The sequence below is a fragment of the Anopheles arabiensis genome, chromosome 2 (genome assembly GCF_016920715.1).
Source record: "Anopheles arabiensis isolate DONGOLA chromosome 2, AaraD3, whole genome shotgun sequence".
NCBI lineage: Eukaryota > Metazoa > Arthropoda > Insecta > Diptera > Culicidae > Anopheles > Anopheles arabiensis.
The window spans coordinates 39,378,541-39,395,988 of record NC_053517.1 but is presented as its reverse complement, the minus strand read 5'-3'; the positions used below and the strand labels follow the sequence as shown (position 1 = coordinate 39,395,988).

Here is a 17,448-nt window from a genome sequence, read left to right as displayed (position 1 = left end):
CCGGTGTGCGACGCGGCCACGCGCCAGTTCATTTACGCCTAGAGAGTCTGCTACGATGGCACCGAACAAAAATCTTGCCGCAACCGTGTACGGTCCCAACGATCTGCGGCTGGACGAGCGTCCCATACCGGAGCCGGCATTCAACGAGGTCGTGGTGGAGGTTGATACCTGTGGCATCTGTGGTACGGACATCCACTTCTTGAAGGATGGTGGTTTCGGTGCCCAGCGGCTCGTCAAACCGATCGTGCTCGGTCACGAGTCGGCCGGTGTAGTGCGCAAGGTGGGCAGTGCCGTGACGCACCTGAAGGTAGGCGATCGGGTCGCGATCGAGCCGGCGGCCGGCTGCCGTACGTGCGATCTGTGCAAGGTGGGCAAGTACAACATCTGTCTGGACGGGAAGCATTGTACGACGCAGAAGCACGATGGAAACTGCTCGAACTACTATGCGCAGTACGCGGACTGTTGCTTCAAGCTGCCGGATCACGTCACGATGGAGGAGGGCGCACTGCTCGAACCGCTGGCCGTTGCCGTGTATGCGGGTCGGCGGGCGGACATTCGGCTAGGGCAGCGCGTGATCATCTTCGGTGCCGGACCGATCGGGCTGGTGTGCTTGATCGCTGCCAAGGCGATGGGTGCGACGCGCACGGTCATACTGGATCTGGAGCATGCCAAGCATCGGTTAGAGGTCGCCAAGAAGCTTGGTGTGACGGGCGTGATCGGTATCCGGAAGGAAGACACCGAGGAGGATCTGGTGAAGCGGATACACGAGATCTTGGGCGGGCCGGCCGATCGGGTGCTCGAGTGTTCCGGCTCGCAGCCCGGCATGCGGGTGGCGATCAAGGCGACCAGAAATGCGGGCCGCATCTGTTTGGTGGGGCTAGGCAATAAGGACGCTCAGCTGCCGATGGTGGATGCAATCTCGCGGGAAATCGAAATCACCACTGCGATGCGTTACAATCATGAGTGAGTTTTGCTCGGCGTATTTGGAGGAGGTACGATTGCGAATGATTAATTGTGTAATTTGAATTTCATTTTAACAGTTATCCTGCCGCATTGGAAATCGTAGCCAGTGGGTACGTTGACGTGAAGCCGCTAGTTTCGCACCACTTCGATCTGCAGGACGTGCACGAGGCTTTCCGGGTGGCATCGCAGGGCGAAGGTATTAAGATTATGATTCACCTTGTGCCACGGGACACCAACAACCATGGCAAATTTACGAACTAAACGGAAATGTTTTGTGATAATAATAAATGAAAGAATGTTAAAACATGTTAAAAATGTGGGGATAGTAAAAATACAATTCACTTCTGACTGACTATCCTGCTATGTGTAAACAGCAAGTCACTGAGCGGCAAGTCCCCAAATCAGAAGAAGAACAAGTTACTAAACAAACAGTTCATAAACAATGCTTCAAATACAGTAATGTTTAGAAGTGTATATGAGCCGACCGAGCCGGTACTCGTTAAATGTACAACCTAATCACATGTCCATAATGGGTGCAAATCTCGTATCAGAAGAGCATTCCCTTCCTCATACGTAGCACTAGTTATCTTGCTATATGTACATCAATCAATCATAGATAGGTAAATCATCAGTTGTTTAGGTAGGTCTTGACCGACCAAGAACCCATAGGATTTCTTGTGGCTGTAGCTATCTAAAAATAGTATTCTAATCAAATGAAGAAACAAAATCACTTTAATAGCAAAAAGAAAAAAAAAACAAAAACAAAATGTTGGTTTTTAGTTGCAGAAAACAATTACATTGGCTATCGATGTTACTGTTTAATATGGTAATGAAAATCTCGACTCATCTTAACAATAATATTCGAATGAGTAAAGCAATATAAGCAACAAACAACACGAGTTAAATAGTTAATGCTGTCTGCTGAATAAAAATAAAATAAATTTAACTATTCAGCTTATTTCGACTGCCTACGTTCCAAGATTTGTACTTTTACGAGATTTGTTATGCGCCTGCAATTAGGCAATGTAGATTGTTTGCTTTGCGGTGTATACGTTCCGCGCAATTTGGTTTTCTCCTGTGTAGCATCCATGCTATCGCATACCCGTTTAAAGCATGAATGCTAACAGCCAGGTAAAACACTGCACATGCGTTCCGTGTTTTACTGCACACGCGGTTCCGTGTTTTACCATGGTGGTCGCACCACCCAAGCTGGACATAAACAAGGAAGACCTCCAAAGTAGGTCATAAATAAGGAAGAACAATTAGCATAAGAAACGCATTAGACCTTAAGCAAAACATTGTAAATTGTAAAAGCCCACCAGGAAGGCGACCCTCTTGACAAACATGCGTTTGTCAAAGCGCATCAAGTTGCGAAAGAGAAAGTTACGAACGTAAACATCTGGTGAACAAATGTGCGCTAGCTTTCTTAAAATGGGAGTATAAATAAAGCTATCAGAACGGACAGAAGGTCAGTTCTGATCGGACATAGGATCGTACATCTTGTCCCTTCAACTCACTTATGAGCAGCATTGTCCCCCTACCCAAGGTAAGGCTTTACTGTCTCCAACAAACGCACCGTGTATCAGCTGGCCGGTCAGCAAAAACCCCAATCCGAAAGGTTAACGTATGCTAAAGTGGCATAACGTCGTTCCCACGGTTTAGCATAGCTGGAAGTTCGCTTTTCACCTGACGCAGACTGATTTCAATTGTTACGCAAGGTCAAGTTCGATTAGTTTACCGCGCCAATCGCGAAGTGCTGACACAGCGCTGCCTCCAGGCCTACGACGCGAACCCGTACCGAACCTACAACGATAATTTCCACCACCACACCTGTGACGACAATTCATGTGATCATGATGGCGATCACTTTTCATTTCGCACTCTTCCGCGGACCGTTATGTTCCTTAGATTAGCGTATTGTTTCGAATTACGGACACTTATGGCATTTTTGGCATTTGATATTTTCTAACTAATTAAATTTTAATCGATCACACCTCTACACAGCTCCCTTAACTAAAGCAAACCTTCTAAACCTGAGAAAAAATAAAGTTAAAAAAAAATGTACTCAAAACATTGCAAATTACGGACGTTTTGATTCGAATTTCGGACAGGCTCAAAATTTAGTCTATATTCTGAAAATCCGCTCTATAACTGTTTAGTTTTTAACTTATTTTAAGTTCTAAACACTCAATTCTAAGTGAAGGAGTCCTCCTAGACCGACAGAACGACGGCCTTAAATGCAACGGGGTTTCGGTGCTGTTTTTCTCTTGTACTCGTAGATGAATAGAACCGAAGAACTGCTATGGTCTTTCTCTTGACGGTCTTTCTCTTACGGCCATCAATGCATTTGTCACATACATCTTCAAATATCGTTGTTTTCTTGTTATTATCATTGTCTAAAAATATATTTTTACACAATTAAATCACAATTTACTTCGGCTGTCCGGAATTAAAAAAAACAAAAATCTTGCATCGAATTCCGAACAGAATTAAATATGTGATTTAATGAAATTCAAAGAATAACATGATAAAACACTGTTGTTTTCACGTTGATAACTACTTCCACAATGGAATCCGATGTATTTCAATGCACTTAGACGTGATTAATAGGAATTATCGGAGAAATAACACTGGTGTCGGTTTGAGGCAAAACTGCTAAGAATGGCTCTGGTGGTGAACTGACCCACAGAAATTATGTATTTACTGTGGCATCAGGGCCTACTAAGGGGTCAGATACATTTTGAAATAATTTAAATTAAAAAGCGGTATGGCCAGGGACTGGATATGAAGAAATTCAATAAAAAAACATGTGAAATGTCCGGAATTTGAAGCTGTTCGTAATTTGAATCATGAATCAAACCGAGTTTCTGTACGAATTACTCTTAAAAAAAATTTTTACTTTTATTTTTAATTAATTTAACGAAATGCGGTAGGGCCGTTCCTGGTGAATGAAAAAAAAAAGATATTATTTCCTAGCATTGCGCTTGTTGTGAGTTTCCTTCGGAATAAAAAAATAAATAATTGTTTTAAGCTGTGCTGAGGAATTAATTGATAGGCAATGTAAAATCCAATTCATTTATGCTATAGCCAGTATTGCTTTGTAGCTGTTCCAGTTTAGCCCTGAGCCTCGTCAGGCGTAACTCTGCGAAAGAAGATTAATGAATTCAACAGAATCAATCTCATCAAGTATCAGTGCGTTTGAATTATTTTACAAAACGAACGGTAATCGTTCGCTAATTCGACTACAGCAAAAAAAAGACATAAAATTAATCACTTAGAGAGGTAACGCAGTTCAGAAAGCTATTAGTGTAGCAGTAGTGACAAAAAGAGATTAACATTAAAGCACCGCATCAACAAAACACATTGCTTCATTGAAGGATATCTGGAAGAAGAACTAAGAAGGAAAAACAATGAAAGTTAGATAAATAAAAATAAAAAAACAACTGAATTAAGCCTCATACCACCCCCCTCAAAAACCAATACGAATGCCATGATGGATCACTCCATGCCTTGGCATTTAAAGACAATTTAATCACTCACCCAAACTGAAACGCGAGCTGTACCGTAATTGCAGCAATACCAATTTCCTCCCCCCAAAAACAAACCCTCCATCAAACACTTAACCTACAGCTACACCTAGTTGTGAGAAAAATAAGCGTAAATTACCCTGAATTATGTCCCGGCAGGTCCTGCTCACGTTTCACTGGGCGCTGCCCTAGAAACAAGATTCAAGATTCAAAACGAGCAATAAAAAGATTAGTCAAACGATCTATCCCCCTCGTGTGTCTCTGCTGTTCACCCGTTTGTGTATCTGTTTCCGCGAGAAGAACGTCAGAACCAAAGTGCTGTTTACGATTTTAACACGGAAGAACTCGTGTTTTGTTAAGCTTCTCGCTTATGGTGGGAATGTCAGCTTCCGCCCGATTGCCTCCAGTCAATGTGCCACCGGTTGAGGTGACAAGCGGATGGCACAAGTGGCCTGGCTTTACCGATAGACCCAGACCATCCTTTATTTTCGGCGAACGTATTGGATGTGTGTGTGTGTGCGTTGATGTCGTGTAGTGAATCGGAAATACTTTAACTGGCGCTTCACACAAACACGTCGTTTTGTTTTCGTCCTGATCCTTTTGACATCCGTTTTAAGGGTCCCGAACACGCTTGTAGCCGAAATGCCACATATCTCTCTTTCTCTTTCTCTCATTCTCTATCCTACCCTCTCCCCATCCGAAGGGTTGTTGGGTGGACCAGTGACGACCGGGTGGACATTGCGACGGGGATCGCCCAAAACGTCTAAATGGGCCTTTCAACTTGAGGGGAGCTCATAAATCTTGTTTTCACTCTATTTGTAGCAAGCTTTCTTACCTTCTACCACCCCCCCCCCCCCCCCCCCCCAATAGCAGGAATTGGAAGTGAAATGGGGGAAAAAGTATTAGTTAAATGTGTATCGTACGGAGGAAACTTTACCCACCGTTTTGCTTGGGAGCCGAATCGAACCGGCGGCTTCACTTGACGCCTGACAGTGAGCGGATCAACTATCGGAACGCTTGCGTTGCGGCACGGCCCACTGGGCATGGGTGGTTCCTCCACCACACAAACACCCGAAACTGTGTTTCGAGTGGTAAAGCGAGCTTAAAACAATGGCTCAGGCCACGAGCGCGCGCTGTGACAATGCGCAGTCAAACGGAGCGTTTGAATTTATCGTCCTTTCCCGCCTGTCACCGGTATCTAATCGCAATCGTGTTTGTTTTATGTTTTCCGGTGGCCATTCCGTTGGTGGGATGGATTGTGTATTCTCGCGGCGTCGAAACACGGTGCCACGGGTCGGTTTTATTTCCAAGAAACGAACTTTTCGAGTATACAAGATTTATGATCATCATCGCGACACAGTCATAAGCAACATCCCATCCCCCTCCTTAAAATAGGTGTATTTGGTCTGCCCTATGTCACTACAACAGCACCACCGAAACGCGAACGAAACGTAGCCTCTGCGTCCTGTTGTACCGTTATTTTTGAGCAGCCTCTCAATGTCAAGTGCCAACGTGGTTCCTCAAAAATAGACACGCGAAAACTGGGACTACCCGCGCAATTAACTTTCCCGAAACCGATGAAGAACGGAAGCTTCCCTTTATTTTTTTGTTCGCTGGGTCAATTTTAAGGTCACAAGGTGGCCGGTGGCTGTCGCGCAACCTCATTTTGCTGTTGCAAATAGATTGCGCTCTCCTTACCAAATGGTCCTTTCCAAACGGTCGATCATTACTCACGGAGATGTGTCACGCGCCTGTCACCGTTGCGGGGTGGATTAAGGGCAAAAGGACCGCTTACCACAAAAAACCAGAAAGGAATCAATTGTTCTCCTTACAATGACGTCCCTTAACCGCGAAAAAATAAGGACGAATGAAGCTCCGTCTCTTTCTCTCTCTCTCTGTCGTGCTCTGTTTTTTCTATCTACTTCTTTCTCTATCTCTCGTTGGGTTCCGTTCCAGCGAAACTCATTAAAAGTTGTCCTAATGTTTTCGTACCGTTTGGAGGTTTTCCCTTTGCTGGGGAGGGGAAAAAAGAAGGGATGGAGTGTTGGGTGTTTGTTTTTTTTTCTTCTCGCTGCTGGTTAATCATTTACAACTCATTGTTTTTCTGCTCTTTACCCAAAACCATTGCTGTCGATGCTTTAAATTTGTGTGAGTCATGAATTTTGTGGCAGTCGGCACCGTTTTGCCTTCCCACATTCTGTCCGGCGCGAATGAAGAAAGGTTAAACAAACCGGAAGCAACCTAGCGCAAGAAGTAACAATTCCAGCAAACCTTCCCGTGCCGCGCTCTTTGCAGACTCACATTTTCACTTGTCACACTTATTGTTTGTAATTCCTCTCCAGGCACGGGCAGCCTGTAGTTTGCAATTGTTTTACTTTGCCGTTCGTTTTTGCACAGGAATAAATTAGTGAACAGAGAGCCGGTCGGGGTAGGCGGACACAGGTCTTAAATTAAAATCGGTTTGAGGACCAACATGCAGGCAGTTGACAAACAATCTTGCCGAAAACTTTTCCCATCGTGTTCACCCGTCCGCTGGCTGATCTTTGATGCGCTGAGGGTCTTTTGTTTGGCGGTACGCTTTTCTCGACTGGTTAACGGGGAAGGTAAAACGTGTCGGCAGCGCATTGAGATTTCCTTCAAATTTTTGGGATGAGATGAATTTCAAATGATCCCTACTTATCATCTGTCTGCCGGTCGCGGTGTGCTGTACTGAGCCCCACGATGCACCACCAGCAGATTAGATGGTGGTGAGCAAAGAGTGAAGGATGAATGTTTTAGTTTCCCTTTCTCTTGGATGCTGGCGGCTGGGGCTGAGTTTTTAACAGAACGGGCAAATGAAAGCTTAATTACCACCAACTTTAACACGTGAAAATACTTTCCAGTGTTGTGTATCTTTGGCTTTGCATTGTGTTTGATTAACGTAAATTAATCTTGATTAAAAGTTAAATTTTAGTTTTTGGTTCGCTATAACGATATAAATGTGATTTAAAATAAGAAATTGAGCACTGCTTACTGTTTACTAAATAATTAACAATAAATAGTGAAATAAGTGTTAAAAATATTCGAATCATCAAAATTTTGCTTTTATTTTGTCAATTATGAGGAATCAAAATGCAACAGCCGAAACTTCTATTCAATAAATCATGCTTTTGTTATGGTACCTGCACCATTAGTTAAATAATTATAAATGAATGTTACTTATATCATTAGTTTATTTAAAATATATGATATTGCATCTAATCGTTTTTGGGAAATAATATTCATCAAATAGAAGCAAGTTTATCTGTCACATGTGAAGTATGGTCGGTTATATGGTTTATGGCATTTCGAAGGAAATTCCCTTAGTGCATCGTGCCGAACCGATGTCAACGATGACCCATGCAATGGGATTCCCTTCATACTGAAGCATTGTTAATAAAATCTTACGATTTTAAATTGGGATATCATATTATAACGTGAACGTAAATTTCCACCCTGATTTTATTATCTTTTTTGGCCTTCAAAAAGGATCCAGGAGGGACATACTTTAAGTTCGACGAAGAAGTAACCGATGAACTAGTTGCTACGCGGTGCTCTGGAAGAATAGTACGCCGCGGGGATAAAAAAGATCATACCGCGGCTTTAAATCGTCGATAAGAAAGGTGCTTGTGTTGAAAAATAAAAAAAAGGATTAGAATTGTGCTGCAATATGTTTTTTTTATTATAGAATGTCGTTCACTTTGTAAAACAAGACGAGGAGTTTACTTTGTTAAGAAGCTAATTAATAAGCGAAAGTATTGAAATTACTTTTGCGCAGCGTTAAATTCTAAGAACGTCGTCAACCGCCATACCAACGGAATTAATTATTGACGGCTTGCCAATCGGTTCACGCTGTAGCACTCGATCGATCGTGTAATATATAATGCCAACTTGGCCATATTCCGATACTTTACCGCAAAACCGCCAGCCAGCAAATCCAGCTTTTGCGTAGTACAATCTCACGCTACAAATCCTTCCCGGGTATTGACAGAAAGACACAACTTTTTATTAATATTTAACAATAGTCCCAAATTGCTTCGCTTACGTACGCCACTCAGCGGGACTAAGCGGATGAAAAAGTTAGTTGACGATTTGCAACATCATCCACCAAGGTAAATATGGTTGGAGGGTGAATTTTGGCCCGACCGCCTCACCGGCATGTAGCCCTCCACATCCACCTTTGTTCGATGTCGCCGCGGGAAGGATTCAGTCAATAATCGAAAACCGAAGGATGGCGTGGGAGGAGGGAGTGGAAAAAAGTAATTAAAACTTTTTGACACTGTCGGAAGACATCTCAACCTCTCTCCCTGGCAGTGGTACACGCGATGGCGTCTGCTTTGAACCGTGTAACCGAAAGCAGCTAAGAAACGAGAAATGTGAAATAAAAGAATGGAAAAAACCAATTGCACTGGGAAATGTGTAACACCATTTCGTAAGATTGTCTCGGTATGTGTGTGTGTGTGTGTGTGTGTGCGATTTTCGTTTTTAATTCCACCCCTTCTTCCAATGGATTGTGTTTTGGGTTTTTTCTTTGCACAACTTGACAAATTTTGGGCCCTGCCACGTTGCGCATCTCGCCCCGGGTGGACCAATTATTGACAGATCCCTGGGGAATGTTCCTGCCAGCATGTGACAGGTGCTAGGGAGCTGCGAAGCAATGGAAATGTCTGAAACCAACCAGCCCCGGCTAATGTCGATTTTGTCAGGTTTTGGGTACGTTTGCAGATTAGATTGGGGAATCGGATAACCGCAGCACGTAAGTAAACACACATTGCTACATGTGTGCCGCTGAAGGTGAGCTCCTATTGCGTGCCAGAGCTACACTGCAAACGACAACACCGAACTGGGGGGATGGTGCGATGCGTATGTTTCTGCCAATTGTAATTACACAGAAAAGAACGGTAATGATACAGAGTTGTAAAGTAAAAATAGCAATATTAGATAAGCAGAGAAGCCTGGGAGCATCCGTCAGAAACAGGAGAAGCACGTCATTGCCTACGCCTGTGGCTGTACAACGTAACTGTTCTGAGAAAAGCGGTTGAATAAAGTGGCCTGAAGAATATTACTGCTGCTTTAATTTACCTTAAAAAAACGTCACGATAAAGCAATCGAGTATTAAAATGTATCGTAATATTGCTAGGAATTAAACTCCACCGTCCCTTCGGTGTATTGATTTTCGCTTCGTACTAATTAATTACTATAATTAAACGTTCGCTCTTGGTAAGATGACACTGTTGTCGGGCTGTGGTGCTAAACCATGCTGACGTTAACCAATAATACAATCCATCATTTAACACTTTAAGCGCCGTGTCATATAAATTCGCATGACGGTTTTGCTCACCGTTCAGCTTTGCATCTGACGCTCAGTGATTCTCTTGAGAACGAATGAGGTAGGAAAGAGAGAACGAGAACGACATGTGCTACGCCGCTTATCGCAATGAGTCAAAAGAGTGATAACAATCGCACGAGAAACTGTCGCTCTCATCGCTCTCTTGCCATGCGCTACGTGCTCACTCAAAAACTGTGACGTCAGGCTGGCGGTCAAAGTGTTAACCAACGCAATACCAACGCACCGGCCCGCACCGGGGAGTAATGCATGTGGGAGTAATTTAATTAATTTCACTGCATATTCGTGTTGCAATAAAGCAAACCTGTGCTGCTGTGCATTGCTGCTGTTCGCTTGTTTGAATTCGGCTAATCCAGCCAATTTGCTCCCTACAGTATAATTACGATGCGTTTTAGTTGAATCGGTTCAAATTTGAGCTTTCCTTGCAAACAAACAATCGTAGCTGATTGGTTCCGTCGATGCTTAATAGCTTCTCGCAAATATGCCAAAAGCGCCCCGTCGGTGGCAGAGCAAGCAGCAAGGGTTTGTTTTCGAAATGTTTTCCCCTCACGTACGTGTGATTTGTCCCCTTCATGTGCGGTTGTTTTGTTCGATCGGTGTGAGCCACTCAGCTTCAACGCTGTCACGCCATTTGACGTGCGTCGGCAGGAACGTTATGAAAGCTACCGGAAGGATGTGAAATTTTTCACCGATCGTGCCCTTTGCTTGCCTCATTTGCTATCAGCTATATGCCTTTTTTTGTTCTCTATCTCTCTCATTCTCTCTTTATTTTTTCCGCTTTTGTTCCACACAGGAGTCTGCGGCCATCAGCATAAATTTATCCGTCGCACGGCTGGTTGTGTAGGAAGGGGATGTAGTATAATCAAAAATTAATAGAGACAAATTGATGAATGGGATTTGTGGGGCCGATTTTGTCCTTTCGTTTCGGGTTCGGGAATAAAAAGATCAAAAAAACGATGTTGATAGGTCATTTTTTCAAAGATCAGTTCGCCGCCTAGAATATACCATATGAGAGGTGAATTGTTTTGTAGGCTTTATAGTAAAATTAATTAATTCTCAAGAGGCAAATAGGTAATTTCACATTTGAAGTATAATATAAAAAATGTCTTGAATACGTACAGGTACACTATTTATTCTACAAACTACCTGTATACAATCAATAATTCACTCGAATCTGAACGAAGCATCCTTTTTGACCCATTTCCATCCGAATATTTGTCGGCAAAAACTAAAACTGCATCCTTGCTAGTGCGCACATCATAACACTTCGCAACGTATTGGCACGTTTCGTAGCAGAAATTTTTCATAATAGTGCCAAATCCTCACTTCATCAATCATGTCGAGCCACGTACGGTGTGCATCGAAATGTTTTCTCATGGTCGGGAGTGTAGATGCGAGTGTGTGGGGAGGGAGGTTCACTGTGTTTTCTATATGGTGTAGAAAAGCTCTAAGCAAAATGGGAATCATCCTGGATCATCTTTTCTTGTCGAGGAATTTCGCATATCAATCGCAACCGCCAGCCCTACCAATACCAAACGGAACTGTCGCTATCGGGCATTATCGGGATGTGGAGAGTTTGGTTTCATCGTGTTCCACCCTAACGGATGTGGAACGCAGGGTATTGCAATGTTCGTACTAGAGAAATGTGCCCCAAAAGCGAAACTCCCAAACGTTCGTTCCCGCTGGTGCTGAAATCAATAGGGTGAATGAGGCAAAATGATTCCAAAGCGAATATCATTCAACATTTTTGTTTTCTCTTTTTTCCATTTTTGCAGCCCGTTTTCCAAGCTCAAACTCGGTTCGCTCGTACCTTCCGAAAGGTTTGATCTTGGGACGAGAGGCACCGTTCAGGTTGTTTCTTTATGTTTCATTCTATCGGCAATAGTTTGCCTTTTTTTTGGAGTAAATTTTAGATCCGTTTCCACCGCCCTGTCACGGTGTCACAGCTGCTGGATGCTGCTCCGTGCTTTCGCGCGGAATCGTTCGGGCTTTCCGGATATAAGCTCGTCGCTGTCCGCCACCGGGTGTGAAGGTAATTTATTAAGTTTTATCTCTGCCTTTTGGTGCTTCCTTTCTCGAGTGAATTGTTACCATTGGCCCCACGACCTCCGCTACCACCACCATCACCAGCGCCATCATCATCATCATCATCATGGTTTGCGATCACGCGCACCATCATTGCCATCATCACATCGCGTCAATAGTTTTGGCGCCAACGGGCTACACTAGGAGCTTCAACATTTTCAGCATTCTGGGCAGAGCTTGAGGGAGGAAAAATTTCCAAAAAAGAATATGATACGGTGGCGTAGCTTCCGACCCGACGTGTCCATGTGCCCATGTCAGAAGCTATCTGAAACTTCGTGTGCGTTGGTGTGAACGGGGCGGGTGTTGTTTTCACTTTAACTGTTCGCGCAAATAGGGTTGCTAAGACACCAGCGTAGTGCAGTAGCACGTGCAGCATCTTAAACTAGCTTGCTGCCACTCTACACGCTGTGTGGCAGGTGTGTGTGTGTGTGTGTGTGTCTGGTTAAACTTTTCCTGCTGAACGGGCAGAGAGCGGTTTTAAAGCTTGATCGTGCCCGATACAAACGCGCGCTGCGGTGAACTGAAAACAGCTGACCGGAACAGTTTTCCCAGTGCTGCGATACAAGTTTTAGCGGAAAAGCGAGGAAACAGCAATGGAGCGGGAAAACTTATCTCGCAAACTGTCATAAAGTACTGTGACCTAATTGGATTCGGTGAATTTATCGTACAACGACACCCGACCCGAACGATGGCAGAACGGTTGGCAAGCGTTTTTTGTTTTGTTTGCGGACATCGAAACAGACTGCAGCCGATTTTGTGCTGTGTAGGAGAGATGATAAAAAATCTTAAGAAATCAATTAGTATTTTATATAGGCTGGTGGTTAGTATTCTGCTTGTAAGTAGGCGCCGTTTGCTAAATGAAATTTACCACTTTGATTGGCTTTTGATTAAACCATATATGTCAACGGCGTGAGTAAAGGTAAAGGGATGTAAAGGGATGTAAAACGTAGAACGAGGGCTTTTTGTTTACAGATGCAATTGTGTTGTTTATTATTTTAAGACCTATTACACGGAAGAACAATTTATTAAATAGAAAGCTTGAATGATGTATTGATAGTTGTTACACAGTTGAACGAAATGGTTACTGTCGGTTACTTTTTGGTGTAACTTTATGAAGGCAGTTGTTAGCTTCCAGAGCACAACATTACAAATGTTTTGATTCAGTGAACCATAATGAGCAGTGTTTGTTTTTTTTAATCATTTCAATGATTGGTTTCCATTATTTGTCCATTATCCATTATTTGTTGTACAAAAACCACATCATGCAAGATATTATTTTAAATAAAATCCTAAAATCCTAATGCTCAACTATCGATTTTGTTCTTTTTTTCAGCATAAAAAATAGTACATCAAACCCCAAATTCCCGTAGTACTTATGAACTAATCAAAGATTAACAAACAAATATTTGGAATTATATGCAGATCAGCTAGAATTTTGGATATAAATCTCGAATGTATAATGAACTGTATTTGCAAAAGTGATTATCCTGCATTGGAATAAACATTGGCCCACTGACAGCCATTTCTATAAAGATTAGACAGTTCTCAGCCTACATTACGCAAAACATTAAGCACAAGATTTATTGAACCTTATGCAGACGTCGTTTTTTTCTTCAAGCTAATGCATAATTTAAAAAAGTACAAGTTTTCTCTAAGGTTAGTTTGACAAAACACAGCTTCTTTTGTTATTTCACTGCATCCCATTAGAATACCCTTTCATAGAAGGCTTTTATGTTACGGCTTGAGATGTACCAAATCGGGAATTTTCAAATATTGCGGTCACGGGTAAATTGGGTTTTTTTCAATAGAGCAACAGCTAATGTTGCCTGTTGGATGTAATTGGTATCTATGACATGGCTACGATGGAACGGTATTGATAGGAAATTCGAAGTGCGAGCCGACATGCTTACAAGCATGAATGCATGATGTTTAAGTGATTCTAGTAGAACATATCTTAAGTGTAGAAAACATCAGTGCTACAACTTCTAACAGAAAGTGCTTAAGCAGTTGTATGAAAATTTGTGGATAGCGTCAGCATATACGGAAAAGCGGGGCAAATGGACCTGTCAAGAATTTTGTTCTGTATCTTATTGGTTAAACCACTTTACACTGTTAGTTTTATGGCAATTGATTCTTGAACGTATCATTCATGAAAAACAATCAGAAGTTTATGCACTGATAACAAATGTATATGTTTAAAATTAACTTTAAAAATCCACGTCAAAAGTCCTGGAAATGTATTGTGCGGGGTAAAATGGTCTTGCTATGGGGCAAAATGGTCTTTCACGAAATGTCAAAACACATCAAAACAAAGGGGCAAAATGGACCAAAGCATTGAACTTTAGGCTTTGGTTTAAGCTCTTGTATCTTAGAAGAATTGTGAGAATAAAGATTTAAGGCTAGTATTTAAGTGTTTTGTTGAATAATTTAGTCAATTGCTGGATTTTCCATTTTGCCCTATTTTGCCTCAAGCTGGAACGACTATTTTGCTGCAAGTGAAACATTTTACGAACTTTAACTTTACAAACTTTACATTAAATTAAGATGGTTACTTTTTTCACGTAAATCTTAGATAAATATCATGTGCCTGGATACACATTCTTTTTTTTTATCTAATTATGTTTAATTTTCTTTCGAAACCTTATTATCAAGACGGTGAAAATTACATCGTTTTAGCAAACATTTTATTTGATAATTTGTTTAATTTGCTTTGGAATCTTATCTTAGGTTATGCAACGTTCATGGTGGGCTTTAAACGTTGTAAAACATAATATTTTAGAAGTCATTATAAACGCGTTAATTTGTCAATAGTGCAGGTGACCATTTCGCCCCATATAACCATTTTACCCCAGATTCCCTTCTGTATGAATCTTATGTTGAAAGTTCATCATTACATCGAATAATTTTCATGTGGCCCGCAGATCATAAAGGTTGTTCTACTTATGAAAAGTTGTTGCGAAAGCCATCCTTGTTTTATATTAGCATTAGGTCATTGCATTAGGTCGTTGTAAAGCAAACGAATATAAACGTATCTTTAGTATGCATTTAGTATTTAGCTTCAAAATGTGTTAATTAATCTGTTAATTAATTTGATATTGAATCACCTTTGCTTAAATCGTATTTGTACGACAAAGGTAAAATAGCACTGGTGATGGCATATAAGGTGGTTTAAGGGGGGCTCACGCACTCACTGGTGAAGTTTATAAGAAAGCATGTTTTTTGAGTCTATATTGACAGATAAGGCAATTATACAACGGTCAAACCTGAGACAATGTCAGACCACACTTTAAAAATATTGTAAACATTTTTACTCATGGAAAGAATCTAAGTAATAGTTTTACATAGTGAGTTTTCCTGTGTAATGGTTTAATTAATATCACCCGGGTGTGCCTTCTCAAAAAATAAAAAAATCTAAATATTTATGACTATGTTCAAATTTCCAACGCTACATGGATAGTAAATATTTTGCCATTATTTAGCAGAGTTTAACAATGCGTAAATGACCAAAAATGAAGCCTATGAACTACCCGCTAAACCACAGTATCAACCCCATGGAATCGTTTTTTTGTTATGTTTTCGTACTATCCCTATCTGGACAACACAGGTTAAGCACTCGGCTCTTGTTCACTATCCTCACACGGATGTAGCGTCAAAGTTCCTACCGTGACAAAGTGAGCATTTCCACCCATCCCCATCCAGAACATTGAAAGTCATTAGGTCCGGTCCTTTCACCTTGTCGGTGGAAACGGCTAAGCTCGGGCACTAATCTGTGCCCAGGCTTCCCGTCACCACATCGGTGCTAATTGCTTCCGAGATCCTCGAGTTTGAGCAATGAATGGCACCTTAGTGGCGCGTTACCCGTCGACCCGTTGAAATGAAATGAAAGCATTAACAGTAAATAAAGGTGTTCGTGAATGTGGGCAAAGAATCTTGCACAGTGTCGACCCTACCGCCTTCACTCACCTCTCCCAGCCCCCTCTCAGCTCCATACCTTTATTGCCTTAACGTACCGCGTTAATCCTTTCCAGCCATTTCCATTTGCGCGTGTCAAACTTTCCGCCCAGCAGCTTCCATGCTCGGGCTGCCTGTTTATGTAAGCAAAAGCAAGTTTTTAATAACTCCTTGCCCGTATCCTGTCTGCTGCCCTCGCAGCTTACCGGCCCCCTCGCACGGTTGTTTGGGGCACATTTCTTTACACACTTCGCTTCCGTCGGAAATGGACATTCCATCATCATTAGGCACGGAATTAACCGGAGGGAGGAAGAACTCAGCATAGGAATGGGACGCTTTATTGCCCCCGTTGCTGCTGACCTGTAAGGGTGATGAAGGTTATCATTTTTGCAGGAGCAGTGAGCAGTAAACAGTCAGGCGGGAGGAATTGTTGACATTCCTGCTTCAAATCTTCCCCATTCTGTCTTTCGCTCGTTCACGCTCTCTCTCTGTCTGTCACTCTTTTCCAAAGAGTTGAGTATTCCTTTGACAAAGCTTAAGTTTACAGACTTTATCTTTTGTTAAGGAGCCGACAGTCACCCACGTTTCGGGCTTGTTGGCCCACCCTTAATGGAGAATGCCTTTGTTCATAGTTACAGCGTCCTGCTAGAAAGCGGTCGTGCAGTAAGAATGAATAAGTATGAGGTAGTGAATTGTAAAGTTTGATGCTTTGCACGGATTTCTAGCTCCAACCGGCTCACGCACTCACTCGCTCTCATCTGCATACTTATTATGTATTCCAGTGTTCTATTTGCGCTTGTTTAACATTTTCCATTTTCCAGCATTTTACAGCATCCTGCCGGTGCCAACCGAGCGGGCTCCAGCGAGCCGTTGCAGAATGTGTGTGTTTGCGGAATGGGTTCGTCGTTGGGCGCAGGCGAAGCAATAAATCAGACAAAGCTACGCTAATGGCGTCACACTGCAGGGGGTGCCAGAGTGGAATGAAAATCTGCACATCGTTAAACGCCATCAAGTAGCTCTAATTTAATGGCGTCTAGGTGTGCCCAGTGTCGAAGGTGACTTTTAGGTTAAGAATTTAAGCGCTGCCAGTGGGGCGTGAAATGGTGTATTCGGCAAAGGATATTGCTGAGACAGTTAAAGCGTGTCTTGAAATGTGTACCATCTCTAATGTGGGTTTAAGTGGCGCTGAGTTGGTTTGTTTGCGTGATTTGGCAGAAATTGTTATCATAATTATGATTATTTGATAGAACGCATTCTAGTTTGTTTTCCTGCTGTTTTAAAATTAAATTTCCTTTAATTTCAAAGAGTGCTACAAGCACGAAAAAGGAAAGGACAGTTAATTCCCAGCGGTTCATAAATCGTTTGAGCTTTCCCATTCAATTGAAGCTGTATCTTTAATGATTCAATTTATTACAGTTTACAGTTCCCTCTTTTTGCCGATGTTTTCCTTTCTTGTTTCGACATTACATGTTTGGGCGTGTTAATTTAGTAGGCAAAAACAAAGCGGTCGAGCCCAAACGATTCGACCCATCACGCGGGACCCGGCCCAACAACCGA

General features: G+C 42.3%; 1 protein-coding gene across 1 annotated transcript; it reads left to right on the top strand.

The window, feature by feature from the left end:
- Window positions 1-11: 11 nt before the first annotated feature.
- Window positions 12-1,437, top strand: LOC120896376 (sorbitol dehydrogenase-like). Its single transcript, XM_040300429.1, has 2 exons — window positions 12-963; window positions 1,041-1,437. Exons 1-2 carry the CDS (start codon window positions 56-58, stop codon window positions 1,222-1,224), a joined length of 1,092 nt encoding a protein of 363 aa, XP_040156363.1. The 5' UTR covers window positions 12-55; the 3' UTR covers window positions 1,225-1,437.
- Window positions 1,438-17,448: the final 16,011 nt, after the last annotated feature.

What these genes read in the sequence shown, in the direction of transcription:
- LOC120896376 (XM_040300429.1), top strand. Translation starts at nt 56, where the DNA reads ATGGCACCGAACAAAAATCTTGCCGCAACCGTGTACGGTCCCAACGAT. An exon ending in GCGATGCGTTACAATCATGA is followed by an intron (nt 964 to 1,040) that starts GTGAGTTTTGCT and finishes TCATTTTAACAG; the next exon opens with TTATCCTGCCGCATTGGAAA.